Here is a 16,056-nt window from a genome sequence, read left to right on the forward strand (position 1 = left end):
TGTTCTGCCTTATTATTATTCGACCATGCTGGTCATCTATGAACATTTGAACATCTTGGCCATGTTCTGTTATAATCTCAACCCGGCACAGCCAGAAGAGGACTGGCCACCCCACATAGCCTGGTTCCTCTCTAGGTTTCTTCCTAGGTTTTGGCCTTTCTAGGGAGTTTTTCCTAGCCACCGTGCTTCTACACCTGCATTGCTTGCTGTTTGGGGTTTTAGGCTGGGTTTCTGTACAGCACTTTGAGATATCAGCTGATGTACGAAGGGCTATATAAATACATTTGATTTGATTTGATTTACCAAGATGACATTGACGGTTCCTGAGTGGCCTAGTTACAGTTTTTACTTAAATCGTCTTCAAAAATCTATGTCAAGACTTGAAAATGGCTGTCTAGAAATGATCAACAACCAACTTGAAAATAAAACAATTAAAATAAACAATTGGCAAATATTGTACAATCCAGGTGTGCAAAGCTCTCAGACACTTACCCAAAAGACTTGCAGCTGTTATCACTGCCAAATGTGCCCTTTACAAAGTATTGATTCAGGGGTGTGAATACTTGTGTAAATTCAATATTTCTGTATTTTGTTTTGAATACCTTTTGTAAGATTGTTTTCCCTTTGTCGTTATAGGGTATTGTGTGTAGATGTGTAAGGGGGAAAAAATATATTTAATAAATGTTGAATTCAGACCCTAACACAGCAAAATGTGGACAAAGTCAACGGGTGTGAATACTTTCTGAAGGCTCTGAATATTCTTTGTCTCGACATCGGCATAATGAGAAAACAACCCGCATAAACAGTGAATGTTTCATTTTCTCAAAAGAAAAACGCTACGGTTCCAGTCTGTCAACTACATTAAAGCACCCAATACATCACTAGATGTATACATCACAACAACACCAGTTGAATTCCAAACCCCCCAACAAGTATTTCAATGTCTCTATAATAGACAACATGCTGCATTCCTAGCATTTACATAGATGACCCCCACTCTTTACAATGATGTCATTGATTCTATGAAGAAGCCAGGCAGCAGTGTCATATTTTGGGTTCAGTCAATGTAGTGGGATGTGGTTTAAAGAGCCATCCTGCCCATCACTGTTTCAATGGAGGGGCTGACCCAAGCCTGCTGGGGACTGAACTGGAGGTAATTAGACCACAAAGACAGGGGGACAAAAGGAGTCCGGGGGGGGGGGGAGCTCGGGGAGAGAGGGTGTGTGGGGAGCTGAAGGGGAGCTGGCAGTGTGGGGGGCCACAAGGGGATGTAGGGGGGGGGGGGTGGCCATGACCGGGGGGGATACGGGGTTTGGTGTAAAGCTGCCGAGCGCAGGAGGGGGGAGAGGAGACAGTGAGGACTGTCAAGAGACACAAACACAGGCACATGCATTTTTTTATTTAACATTTATTTAACTAGGCAAGTGAAATTATTATTTACAATGACAATGGCTTGGCCAATTGTGCACTGCCCTATGGGATTCCCGAACACGGCCGGTTGTGATACAGCCTGGAATCGAACCAGGGTCTGTAGTGACACCTACTTGCATTTAGATGCAGTGCGTACACACACACAATAACATACGCACTATACATACACATACACATGGATTTTGTGTTGTAGATATGTGGTAGTAGAGTAGTGGCCTGAGGGCACACACTTAATGTGTTGTGAAATCTGTTGTGAATGTATTGTAATGTTTTTAAAATTGTATAACTGCCTTAACTTTGCTGGACCCCAGGAAGAGTAGTGAAGAGTAGCTGCTGCCTTGGCAGGAACTAATGGGGATCCATAATAAATACAAATACAGACAGCTGAAATAGCCGTTTTAAAGGGGAGCCTTGTTTGAATACTGCCTACATACACCACTGGGATTAATGTGTACTGTGCCCTGCTGCCTACATCTACCACTGGGATTAATGTGTACCCTGTCCTGCTGCCTACATATACCACTGGGATTAATGTGTACCATGCCCTGCTGCCTACATCTACCACTGGGATTAATGTGTACCATGCACTGCTGCCTACATATACCACTGGGATTAATGTGTACCATGTCCTGCTACCTACATATACCACTGGGATTAATGTGTACCATGTCCTGCTACCTACATATACCACTGGGATTAATGTGTACCCTGTCCTGCTGCCTACATACACCACTGGGATTAATGTCCTGCTGCCTACATATACCACTGGGATTAAGTGTACCCTGTTCTGCTGCCTACATCTACCACTGGGATTAATGTGTACCATGTCCTGCTACCTACATATACCACTGGGATTAATGTGTACCATGCCCTGCTGCCTACATCTACCACTGGGATTAATGTGTACCATGCACTGCTGCCTACATCTACCACTGGGATTAATGTGTACCATGTCCTGCTACCTACATATACCACTGGGATTAATGTGTACCATGTCCTGCTACCTACATATACCACTGGGATTAATGTGTACCCTGTCCTGCTGCCTACATATACCACTGGGATTAATGTGTACCATGTCCTGCTGCCTACATATACCACTGGGATTAATGTGTACCATGTCCTGCTGGGGGGAGAGACAAACAGGAAGAGGTCTAGTGTAATGGAGAAGAGGGGGATGACCAAGAGAGAATGATGAAATAGGGGATATGGAGAGGATGATGTGAAGGAGAAAACATTTGAAGAAGTATGATAATGGTGCTGGTGATGATGACTCGTCATTCTTTTTTAAAGATATCTCTTAAAGGGGCAATCTGCTGTTGCTTACATAAATGTTTTGCACTTGAAAATTAATGATATGTACCCATGAAGACTATAACTTATAAAGGCCTCATGAGTTTAGTTCAACATCAGAACCCAAAATATAAACGTGTTTTACTCCAATGTTTGTAAACAAATTAAATGTAAATAAACACTGTATAGCCTCAAAACATGGTTAAAACAATGATTTTGATGCCATGGATGGTAAAACAATATATGTATTTATATGTATTATTATATATATTGCATATAGATTGTGGCTTCCATCAATGTAATTGTCTGTATAATTTCCAACCCCCCATATATTTTGTTTGTACATATGGATGGTCAGTCTGCATCCATAGCTCTGTCTATGGATTTGAGATTGGTTACATTTCTCCAGCCCCATCCCTCAGCTTTTTAACGAAAGAGGGGCAGGGAATATTCTTTGTTATTGTTTCAATTGCTGATTGCCCCCTTAAAGAAAAACATATTACCGATAGTATGAGTTACGTTGTAATAGTTCAATAAATCACAGTAGGTCAACAGTAATTAAAATCACAGCATGCTAGCCTACAGTAGTAACCTTGACACTCAATAACCTGCGGGAGGCGCTAGTAATTAATATCACAGCACGCCAGCCTACAATAGTAACTCAATAACCTGTGGGAGGCGCTATCTATCCATCTATCCAAGGCTTGGTTATTGACATTCGTCACCGATCCACAGTTCGTTTTGTATTGCACATTGATTCAGTCTGGTTATGGGGCTTGAATGAGCAAAACCACCACATAAACCAAGAAAGCTTTTCTCTTATCTCTAATGCTGGTCCCCAAAGTGCACGAGATTCTCTCTGCGTCTCGGGAGGGGTGTGACTTGCATGTTCGCAGACCAAGGCAGAACCCCCCTCCTGCCACCCGTCCCGTACACTCCCCAGCCCCCGTCTGTCTCGGCTGTCCCGATTGCCATTCCAATGCACACTCCTTGAGGAGCAACAGCTAGAACGGAGTTAGTGAAGTGGATTACTTAGTTTTTAGATAGAAAAGATTTGCTGTATTTTTGGAGCAATGTGCAAGGGCATAGATGTGCGTTTGGATAACAATTTGGCATCGGTAAAGCGCGAGAAAGGAGTTGTAGAAAGAGCGCATTGTAATGCTCCGTAAGCTTTGTCCATTCTCTTCGAGGATTTGACCGTTGATTTCAATGAAAAACAAAAAATGCTTGATTAATACGACGTTCGACTGGATGTAGTGGAATGGGATGGTTTTATTCATCATATTAATTCAAGTGACGTGTAAACCGTTCATCGACTCCAGTGCTATAGGTGGTGTATGTTGTGTGGCACCATCCGACCGGTCCAGTCGAAGCCTTTATTCATGTTGCAAGAACCTAGTTTATGACAATGGATTACTTGCTGTGGATGTGCAGCTTTGTGCTTCCCGTGGTATTAGCTGTTGAAGGTATGTACAAAAAATCATGTTAATATACTACACTCTTTTCTACGACTTTTCTTTCACGTATATAGATGTTCAAACGAATGTGTTTCCAAGCCTTGATGAACTGCCAATAAGGCAATTATGTTAGAATAATATGAATAATCGTTGTACAATATCATGAAGCGCAGCTTTATTTTGGCAATTGCATGGCTCATAAAAACATTCATTATTTTGATTGCAGGTTGGAGGATACCTGTAATAACCTACATTTTAAAAAAGGTTGTAATGTTCCACAGTTGAAAATGGATAGAGTAGATCGATTGTTTAGGATACAAAGTTACCGTTTATGTTCATACTATTCAAATGTTATTATATACGTCGTGTTTCGTATCACTGTATTGTGTTGTGGTTGAGCCACACATTTGATGATTATTGTTCTACAAAACTGATCAATGACACACACACACACACACACACACACACACACACACACACACACACACACTAGAAAAACTACAGTTCCTTGGTATAGCTTTCCCTACAAAGGAACAGGATGCCTTGCATTCTCAGTCCCCCGTGTGTAACACTCCCATGCTTACATTGCAACTGCATCCCTGTGGCTATTGTTGAGTACCTTTTGCTCTGTTGTCACACCCACAAGCTAAGGATGGCCTTCTGTCCTTATGCTTGGTTGCTTGACCAAACCCATAAATCAGCTCAGTTTGACATTCAGGACTAATGCTGTATAATACACCCAAATCAACTTGTATCACCTACACATATTTTACAGATGTTATCGCAGGTGCAGCGACATGCTTATGCTTCTAGCTCCAACAGTGCAGTATAACAAAACTAAACACACAAATCCAAAAAATATCAGAATGTCAGATATATATATATTCCGGACTCTGACATTGTGATATTTATATATATATGATATGATGTAATTAGTTCTCACAAAGTAAACAAGGGCTTACACCGATGGGGAGATTGTAGTTTTCATATATAGATGTAGGATCTTAATTTGAGCTAGTTTGCTAGCAGGAAAATAATCCTGCAATAACAGGAAATTTGGAGGGAAAAAATTGGTTTATAATTATTGAACATTTGGGGGGGGGGGGGGTTGATACCAAATCAAGTCTGACATTTTAAAGTGGAAATTATTAACTTGTTATACCTTGAATACCCTGTACATTTGCATTTTCAGCATCACTAGTGATCAAATTAAGATCCTACATCTGTATATTCAATTGGCATAACTCCAAAATAGGTGCCTCACATTACAACGTGCACATTACATGCTTAGTGTAACAAGGTTTAGCGTCACTCTGTACATTTCCTTTCTGTAGGGAAAAGCCAATATCTCTAACAATTTAAATCCCGAACCTTCCTTCCAAAGTGCTTCACTGATATGTAGTAATTTCAGAAACTAAAACAAACTGACTAATTACCAGATGATCATACTCTCCCAGTTGCTTGCCAATCGATTGCCTGGTCCCAGATCTGTTTGTGCTGTCTTACCAACGTCTATGGTCAGACATTGTCACGCGAGTTGGCAAGACAGCACAAACCAATCTGAGACCAGGTTATTTCTACAGGGTGGAGCCCAGCCAATGTAAACCAAGGCAAATTCATTTAGGCTATACCAGCTCCTTTTTATATTTCTCTCCAAATCCCCCGTCTTTCCCTGCCTGCCTGCCTGCCTGCCTGCCTGCCTGCCTGCCTGCCTGCCTGCCTGCCTGCCTGCCTGTCTGCCTGCCTGCCTGCCTGCCTGCCTGTCCTTCTCCGAGTACAATCTGCTTCTCTTGGACGCCAGCCAGTATTATCCCTCATTAATTCTGGTGTCAGCATCTAAATCAATGCAGCGGCAGCCGCAGCCTCCCTAGCTGGTCCCACTGGGCCTTTCATCAGCAAGTTTCTCCCCGACCAACAACTTCAGTTACTCAACACTGGGTTGTTAACTAATGTCTGTCCTCTGGGGATGGGCGGAGGTTAGAGTGGTTAGAGTGTCTTATGGGTTCTAGGGCTGTTGGGGTCCATGCCCTGTTGCCAGTGTGATGGGGAGATGAGTTGGAGTTTGGCTCTTAAATTGGCAGTTGCCTGTTGGTTTCCTTTACAATCCATCCATAGAATTCATCCAATTCATTTGAGTTAAGTTTAGTGTCGTTTAGTTAATTCCAAGAGATGAATTGGAATTAATGGAACAATTGAATTTCGATTTGTTTTGTGGATTTGAGTGCAGTGTCCAACTGCATCCCTGGGTGTCCATGAGTTTATCTGGCTATAAAAGCTCTGGCCTCCTCGTCACCCATAGAATGGAACTGTGACACATTGACCCTGTAATCTTCTTTATAATTAACCCCTTTAACAGTAATGTTGTGTACCTGTACTATTTTTGAGTCACATGGTATTGGAACGTAAATGCAATTACATAATTGCTCAGAAAACCTTAACATCCTATAAAAATATCTGACGTAATAGGCGACGAAAAATATGCATGACTGCAGAAGAACACACTTAGCCATTTTCTTCTGCACATACACGAGGAACATCTCTATACCAGTGCACACTTTCCTTATCTCTTGTCTGTACATTAGAGGTAAATATGGATAATTCTGATTTAAACCATATGTGCAGATGCAAATAGCCTGAAGGAGAATGTCGAATGAGGGTCAGCTTGAGTTGATTAAAGCGGTTCATCAAGCATCAAACATAACATCTCAACATCTCAGCTTAGACAGAAGAGGACTGGCCACCCCTCAGAGCCTGGTTCCTCTCTAGGTTTCTTCCTAGGATCCTGTCTTTCTAGGGAGTTTTTCCTAGCCACTGTGCTTCTACATCTGCATTGCTTGCTGTTTGGGGTTTTAGACTGTGTTTCTGTACAGCACTTTGTGACATCTGCTGATGTAAAAAGGGCTTTATAAATACATTTGATTGATTGATTGATGAATGGAGATAGAAGATGCACTCATCAAGCAAGACAAGCGAAAATAGTCAAACAGTTGACCTACGAACTCTGAATTTGCCACTCCATTTCCAGTCAAAATACCCATGTGTTATGGCCTATGTCTATCTATATGTACCTGATTATACACAGAATCAGTGGAGAGATGTTAGGCCTTTAAATATTTCATATATTTGTGGAAGTACGTGTCAAATTAATTGAATACGAGGAGTGGCCTTCCTTTCATAGCCTCCCAACTCAACAAAATGCATTAAACATTAGCCTGTGTGCTCCAATAGGAGCAGTGAGTAAGGACATACTGACACATTTTGCTGCAGTGAATAAAAACAGTAAACACCATGGGCGGTGATGGAGATCCTGTAAGTTCCATTGGTTTTTTTGCCCTGGGGGAGGCATCACCACTGCCTGTAGTTTTATGGGAGTGTATCTTGACGGATTTGAGTAATAGCAACACAGTTAGACTTTCAAATGGTACATGGAGGGCGAAGGCGTAGAGAGTTTTTACACTTGGGATGCTATTTAATTAAAAGCTGTGTTTAGCTTTCGGGGGTCAAGTTTAAAAAAAAAAATGTTTTTAAATAAAAGACTTCCTGCGCAGCTGAAGCACGTTTGAATTAGTATTGAGCCTTCTGTCAAACCTTGGGAATCTGAATTGAACTCATGTGGTAAGCCTGTGGATAAAGTACCTCTAATCTACACAAATGTTCTTTGAGTGCTACTGCGAGGAGTGGTGGAATTCTCAGGCAAAGCCCTGTTAAGTAAGCCACAGCAAGGCTCACTGAGGTCTATGAAGAGTTCAGTTGGAGAAGAGTTTATGTTGCCTCAAGAAAAGGCTCTAACATCCAAGAAATAACCTGGAACCTGAGATAGATGGACTTGGGCTTGGCGCTTGTTGAACGTGAAGACAGCTAGTCAATGTTCTCGCTATCTCATGACTGATGAACTGTTATTGGCATTTATTTCAATACCCGTTGTATTCAAGCTTCCGCAGCTGGCCAGCTCACATCTATGGTAATTTGATAATGTGTAGTGCAGAAACCATAGCTACACACCTGTTGCATCACTTCACTCTCCTCTTGGTCAACCAGGGGTAATCCAACATACAATAGCAAACATGCACACCTTAATAAAAATAACTATAAATACCTTTTTTATAATCATTATAAGCCTTACAATTCATAATCATTTATAACATTTATAATAATTTATATAATGTTATTCATGAAAGGTTATTATAAAGTGGTACCCACACATTATAGCAAATGTATATTCCCAACACAATATAGTAATGGGTGAGTCCTTACACATCTGTAAATTGGAGTTGCATTTGAGTAAAGAATCCAATGTTTAGATTGATTATTAGAAGAAAGAAGATAACTTTTGACAATGTATTGCTAATCTATGTCCAAACTACCATGAAAATAAGGGAGTCCTCATGCTTGAGTTTCTATTCAAAGTCATTGACACAACTGTAAATTGGAGGTGCATTTGAGTAAACAGTTGAATCTTCATAATCAAGAAGATAGCCTTTTAACTGGGCCTTTTGTGTGGTTTAATGACCTACACTCAACCATCACACAGCCTGACAGGTGACAACAGTGTCTATTGATCCACTAATTTACACTTCTTTCCTTGTATTTGTTTAACCTCATCCCTCATTCTGACATCGTAAACACAGAGGTGTAAAGAGAAAAAAAGATACTAGGATCATTTGTTGTTAGGCAGGAACAAACGGACTTTAATTCACCTGATTCTTTCACAATGACCTGTATAATACAAGGTCAATACTCTGGGGAATCCACTATGGCTGGGTCTCGGAGTGCTTTGGGATTGATTGCGATATTGTTTAGCAGTAAAGCTTTGAAATCCGATCAAGATGATTTCTCCCTCCTAGAGGATGGGGCATTTTTTTTGCCCATTTCTGTATTTCCCAATTCTATCAACGGCTGACAGGTTGTTTCTTCTAGAATCTTATTTCTATGTGATGGAACTTTATGTGTGATAACAGTTGTGTCATGACGACAGATTATTTATGTATTCAGCCCTTTTCTGTGTCTGTGCATCTGTGTGTATGGAATTGATGTCAAGACCACATAAATGAATAGAATGAAAATACAGAAAATATTTAATTAAGTTAATAATAGACATCAGTGTGGGCTTTTTGGTTTGTGCTATATTTTTATTTCCCATAAACCACCTCTTAATACTTAGTTTAAACTAACCCTCTTGTTCTTGATTTACAGAAACACTAATGGACAGCAAGTGGGCAACCACAGAACTGGCCTGGACCACGTTTCCGGAGAGTGGGGTGAGTCTGTGTGTGTGTGTGTGTGTGTGTGTGTGTGTGTGTGTGTGTGTGTGTGTGTGTGTGTGTGTGTGTGTGTGTGTGTGTGTGTGTGTGTGTGTGTGTGTGTGTGTGTGTGTGTGTGTGTGTGTGTGTGTGTGTGTGTGTGTGTGTGTGTGTGTGTGTGTGTGTGTGTGTGTGTGCGTGTGTGCGTGCGTGTGTGTGTGTGTGTGTGTGTGTGTGTGTGTGCGTGCGTGTGTGTGTGCGTGTGTGCGTGTGTGTATTTTTGGTACAGAATTTAAACCTTGACTTGTGTTACTGCAGTATTCCACAGCATTTGCTCCATCTGCTAGTTAATAGATCTCCCCCGGACTTAAACGACATACCTCCCACTGTTTTATAACTCTGTTTGTTTTCTTGGTTGCTAAAAACAAATGATAAACATACACCTTTAAGTTTGCAATTTAAGCAAAGTTTCTCGCATATCAGGATTCCCAAAAACATACGATTCTAATATAGTCCAAAAAGAGGAAACTCAGTCATATTGGGTCCACAGACCCAAACAGACCTAAACAGACCCAGACACGTCTGTAAGCAACACCAGCTGTAGAGTGTGGAAATATATCTCTTAAGGTGGAAGAAGCACATAGGCAAATTACAGCAGGGAATGAATGTGTCAGATGATGATATTCCCCGTAGGAATGATGAGAAAATAAAACAACATGAATTTGACCCCTAGGCTAACAGCTTGATAGACCTCCCCCACTCCAGGGCAGTGTAATTTGTCTTTGGTACGTGAGCGCAAAGTCAGTCAATGGAAACGATGTGTTACTATGGCAACAATCTTAGGCAGTCCAGCTTTCTCGAGCCTTTCTGCAGGCTCACATCAAATGTCTTTGCACCCCTACAAGCCATACGTCATAAGGGCAAGATGGCCCTTTCAAAATGTGTGACAAGCCCATACGTTCTGGCAGGGTGCAATTATCCTATTTGTGAGGTATTACGGCACTGTGCTGGCCCTGATGTATGGTGTACGATGCTGATTCCTGGACTCATCGTTTTGGAATAGATTGTATGCGTGCTCCACCATATTGAATTATGCATTCTGTTCCACCTGTTGAACTGATCGATGTCAGGAGCCCTCATTAAGAATGGAAATGTATTATTCAGGTTGAGTTGTTAGAATCAAAAGATTAACTTCTTAGAGGAGATGCTTATTTCCTTGGGCAAAAATCTGTTAATAACCCAGTTAATTAGGATCATGGTTAATTATAGATATAATCCTCAAATAGATGGCTCTTTGACTATTTCCTTTAGGTGGTCATGCCTATATTGTAATAATGTCAAATGTATTTGATATAGAAGATCTGCTGATATGAACTGATGTAAATGTTTTATTCCCCGACTGTAGAGAACCATATCATCGCAGTTGAAGCTAAGTGCTGTGAAATGATTTATTGACTGCTCGACTGGACCACATTTCATAGCATGCAAAAATACTCCTCGTGACTTGAGGTGTAGGCTTAGAAAATGTTCCACTTGAATCTTAAAAGATACTCCATAACACCTCTGTGATGCAACCAGCGAGATGAGATTGCGCTTGAATCGCCTCTTCAATAGATAATACACTGTTTGTGATGAGATGAGGTAGTTCTCATTGAGGACATGCCCTATAATCTATCTCAATAGCAGCACCTGCAAAGTGACTTATTTCGTAGGAACGACGTTCTGATTGCTGCCTTCTCTGTGCTAGGATAATATGATTAGAAGCAGACCTAGGTTCAAATAGCATTTGTTTTCTTTCAAAGACTTTGAGCGAAAGATGGAACCTGTCTGGAATTTGTATTTTAACCTTTATTTAACTAGGCAAGTCAGTTAAGAACAAATTCTTATTTTCAATGACGTCCTAGGAACAGTGGGTTAACTGCCTGTTCAGGAGCAGAACAACAGATTTGTACCTTATCAGCTCGGGGGTTTTAACTTGCAAACTTCCGGTTACTAGTCCAACGCTCTAACCACTAGGCTACCCTGCCAGCTGGGTGGGGTTTGCGCTTTTGGGATGATTTCATTGGTTCCATTGCACCTGGCAAACTAAATCAAGTTCTAGGTTTTGATCGAAAAATACTATTTGAACCCATGTCTGATAATGTGTACAGTTCTTTCTCTTCACTAGTTACAGTGTTTGTCTCTGTTTTCCTGCAGTGGGAGGAGGTGAGTGGCTACGATGACTCCATGAGTCCCATAAGGACGTATCAGGTGTGCAACGTGCGCGAGCCCAACCAGAACAACTGGCTGAGGACGGACTTCATCCCCCGTAAAGGTGTGCTACGCATCTACGTGGAGCTCAAGTTCTCTGTCCGCGACTGCGCCAGTATTCCCAACATCCCCGGCTCCTGCAAGGAGACCTTTAACCTCTTCTACTACGAGTCTGACGGCGACACCGCCACGGAAAGTAGTCCATTGTGGAGGGAGAACCCTTATGTGAAGGTGGACACCATCGCTCCCGATGAGAGTTTTTCCCTTCTGGTGGCAGGCAGGATCAACACCAAAGTGCGAAGCTTCGGACCTCTTTCCAAGGCCGGCTTCTACCTGGCCTTCCAGGACCTGGGGGCTTGTATGTCCTTGATATCCGTGCAGGTTTTCTTCAAGAAGTGCTCGACGACCATCGCAAACTTCGCCGTCTTCCCCGAGACGGCTACAGGGGCCGAGGCCACCTCCTTGGTCATCGCCCCAGGGGCATGCGTGTCCAATGCGCAGGAAGTGTCCGTCCCTCTGAAGCTGTACTGCAACGGGGATGGGGAGTGGATGGTTCCCGTGGGGTCTTGTACCTGTATGCCAGGGTTTGAGCCGGCCATGACCGACACACAGTGCCAGTGTGAGTCTTTAGTCTACAGTCGAATGTTTTGACTTTTAACTAAAGCCTGTTTTTAATGCCCATCGAAAGTCACAGTCTACACCATCCTGTCTGTGTGTATTGTGTGGCACATGAATGAAGGGTGAAGGAGGATGGAGAGTTTGCATTAATGAGTTGTTGCAGAGAGCAGCAGCATACAAATATTGAGAGAGGGCAATCAGAGGGAGAATGAGATAGTGAAAGGGGACGAGATAGTGAGGCGAGAAAGCAAGATAGTGGGAGAGAGAATCTTTTTGGAGGGTTTGTAAAGGAGAAATAGATTGTGAGGGAAAGAGAGAGAGTGTGTGAGAGAGACTCTTTTTGGAGGGTTTGTAAAGGAGAAATAGATTGTGAGGGAAAGAGAGAGAGTGTGTGAGAGAGACTCTTTTTGGAGGGTTTGTAAAGGAGAAATAGATTGTGAGGGGGAGAGAGAGAGTGAGAGAGACTCTTTTTGGAGGGTTTGTAAAGGAGAAAGAGATTTTGAGGGGGAGAGAGAGAGTGTGTGAGAGTGAATCTTTTTGGAGGGTTTGTAAAGGAGAAAGAGATTGTGAGGGGGAGAGAGATATATTGTGAGAGGGGGAAGGAAAGATAAAGTGAGAGACACATAAGAGGGAGAGAGAGGAGGACTGAGAGATAGAGCCATGAATTTCCCATTGCCCAGGACAACATCAGGAGCGGTCAGAGAAAGAAAGAGAAGCCTACATGCACCTCTCCTGCCTTTACATGGGCATGAGGAATGGTAAATAACGAGCCAGAGAGCTAATTTAGCGCCATTTGGCGGCTCAAGGTTAAAAGCCTGCCGTCGACGCCTGATAAAAGGCTCTCCAGAGGCTTCAGGCGCAGTGGTGGCGAGGAAGAGGAAGTGTCATTTCCTCTATGGTCTCCCCACCGTTAGTTCATCTACAGTCGGCTGCACTCATTACCACCGCTCAGACCACCGTGAGCCAACACTGCCACCGCTCACCATTAATCACAGGGATGTTTAATCTCTTACCTCAGTCTAGAGCGAGAGAGAGGGAGTAAGAGGGGGAGAGGGAGGGAGAAGGAAAATAAGAAAGGGGGGAGGACGAGAGGAAGATAAGGACTATGGGGTGTAGGGTGGGGGTGAGAGAGATAGAAGGACTATGGAGGTGTAGGGAGGGGGTCAGAGAGAGATAGAAGACCTATGGGGGTGTAGGGAGGGGGTGAGAGAGATAGAAGGACTATGGGGGTGTAGGGAGGGGGTGAGAGAGATAGAAGGACTATGGGGGTGTAGGGAGGGGGTCAAAGAGAGATAGAAGGACTATGGGGGTGTAGGGAGGGGGTCAGAGAGAGATAGAAGGACTATGGGGGTGTAGGGAGGGGGTGAGAGAGATAGAAGGACTATGGGGGAGTAGGGAGGGGGTGAGAGAGATAGAAGGACTATGGACTATGGGGTGTAGGGAGGGGGGTGAGAGAGAGATAGAAGGACTATGGGGGTATAGGGAGGGGGTCAAAGAGAGATAGAAGGACTATGGGGGTGTAGGGAGGGGGTCAGAGAGAGATAGAAGGGCTATGGGGGTGTAGGGAGGGGGTGAGAGAGATAGAAGGACTATGGGGGTGTAGGGAGGGGGTCAAAGAGAGATAGAAGGACTATGGGGGTGTAAGGAGGGGGTCAGAGAGAGATAGAAGGACTATGGGGGTGTAGGAAGGGGGTCAGAGAGAGAGAGATGGACGGTGAGGGTGTAGGGAGGGGGTCAGAGAGAGAGAGATGGACGGTGAGGGTGTAGGGAGGGGGTCAGAGAGAGATAGAAGGACTATGGGGGTGTAAGGAGGGGGTCAGAGAGAGATAGAAGGACGGTGAGGGTGTAGGGAGGGGGTCAGAGAGAGAGAGATGGACGGGGTCAGAGAGAGGGTGTAGGGGGTAGGGGGTCAGAGAGAGAGAGATGGACGGTGAGGGTGTAGGAGGGGTTCAGAGAGAGAGATGGACGGTGAGGGTGAAGGGAGGGGGTCAGAGAGAGAGAGATGGATGGTGAGGGTGTAGGGAGGGGGTCAGAGAGAGAGAGATGGACGGTGAGGGTGTGGGGGGGGTCAGAGACAGAGAGATGGCGATGGGAGGGTGTAGGGAGGGGATCAGAGAGAGAGAGCTGGCGATGGGAGGGTGTAGGGAGGGGATCAGAGAAAGAGAGAGAGATGGCGATGGGAGGGTGTAGGGAGGGGATCAGAGAGAGAGAGAGAGATGGCGATGGGAGGGGGTGAGGGAGTGGGTATAGAGGAAGCGGAAGAAGGGGAGAGAGAGAGATGTTTACTGTTAATTTTTTGTTGTTTATTTCACTTTTGTTTATTATTTATTTCACTTGCTTTGGTAATGTAAACACATGTTTCCTATGCCAATAAAGCCCTTTGAAATTGAAATGAATTGGAATTGAGAGAGGGAGGGAGAGAGAGAGGGAGAAAGAGAGAGAGGGAGAGAGAGAGAGAGGCCAGTGAGGGCCACAGAACTTTCCGGAATCAGAGAAGACAAACAAAAAGGCATGCCCTCCAAGGAGGTTAACAAATGAAGCTATTCAGGTGATGCAACCCTTCTCCTCCAGAAAGAGCAAAACAAAACGATGATGCAGTGTGTAATAAGACAAATATAAATCAGATTAAAGTGTTTCATGAGTGTTTCAGGACCTGTGGTCTTTGTTGAGTTACGAGAGCTAAAACACATTTTCGCGTTATCTTAACTTGGCTATTTATTGCATGTTTCTTGTTGCTGCTAGAATGTGGAGCATTAAAGTTCACTAATGTCACTGAAAGTGGCATTCCGGAGAATTAGGACGGAGCCTAGTTCAAACTGGAAAACCACTTAGCCTGACTAGTTAATCACACCCTCGCCAGCCAGGTTTTTATGAGCCCTCATACTGATAAGACAGATGTTAGCCAGAGCCTCGGTTTTACACCACACTTAAAGGACAAAGGTCAAAGTAAAGTCTAGCTCCTAAGTGCAACCTTGTATGCTGCATTTAGTGTATACACCCTTGTGTTCCTGTGGAAATGGTGTTTCCATAACTAGGGCTGACAGTGAGGACAGGATCAACAACCTCTGCATAATCAAAACCCCTTGCTTTGTTAGGTTTTAAAGTTCAAATTTAGCTATTGTTATGGAAATGCCAGCTGAAAAGTATCAGAGGCCTGGCTTTGGCCCCAAGTGAGAGCAGGTCTGTCGGAGCCATGGCCCAGGGAGACACGGGTGCCGGCCCGCGTAGATGGAACAAGAGAAGGTCTGAGCCTTTTGGGTAAAACGCTGGGGTAAATGCACCATTAGTGTAAATCTCCTCAATCTTATTTCAAGTTGAGACCTGTGTTGGTTTATCAGGTAACTTTTCTTATGACATTACATTTACATGTTAGTCATTTAGCAGATGCTCTTATCCAGAGTGACTTACAGTAGGGAGTGAAAACATTTTTGTACTGGTCCCCGGAGGGAATTGAATTAACAACCTTGGCATGGCAAGTGCAATGCTCTACCAACTGAGCCACACGGGACCTCCTTTAATGAAGTTGAATATTGACTTGATAGAGGATAGGCCCCACAAAAAGAGAAGGGCTGCCCAAAAAAAGGAATGCCTGTCTAAAACAACAACAAAAAACCGTATAAGGTAGTATCTCTATAGTTCCAGTTGATTGATGATCAAGCTGCTTTGTATGCATGCCGAACCACCTCTTGAATGACGTGTTGAAACACTGAGTTCGTCTAAGCCCCAAATGGACACTGTGTGATTGATGCAGGTGTGTCCTAACTCTC

General features: G+C 43.4%; 1 protein-coding gene across 2 annotated transcripts in view; it reads left to right on the top strand.

Moving 5' to 3' along the window:
- Positions 1-3,642: 3,642 nt before the first annotated feature.
- LOC135558440 (ephrin type-B receptor 3-like) overlaps positions 3,643-16,056 on the top strand; it is a 56,925-nt gene continuing 44,511 nt past the window's right edge. Inside the window, exons 1-3 of one of the 2 annotated variants that reach the window (XM_064992240.1) lie at positions 3,643-4,190; positions 9,375-9,439; positions 11,618-12,290. In XM_064992240.1, coding sequence (XP_064848312.1) covers positions 4,127-4,190; positions 9,375-9,439; positions 11,618-12,290 — 802 coding nt within the window. In that variant the 5' untranslated portion in view covers positions 3,643-4,126. The remainder of the gene's footprint in view (positions 4,191-9,374; positions 9,440-11,617; positions 12,291-16,056) is intronic. The other variant, XM_064992241.1, reaches the window with a different exon arrangement.

This window comes from Oncorhynchus masou, chromosome 17 (assembly GCF_036934945.1).
Source record: "Oncorhynchus masou masou isolate Uvic2021 chromosome 17, UVic_Omas_1.1, whole genome shotgun sequence".
In the NCBI taxonomy this organism is placed as follows: domain Eukaryota; kingdom Metazoa; phylum Chordata; class Actinopteri; order Salmoniformes; family Salmonidae; genus Oncorhynchus; species Oncorhynchus masou.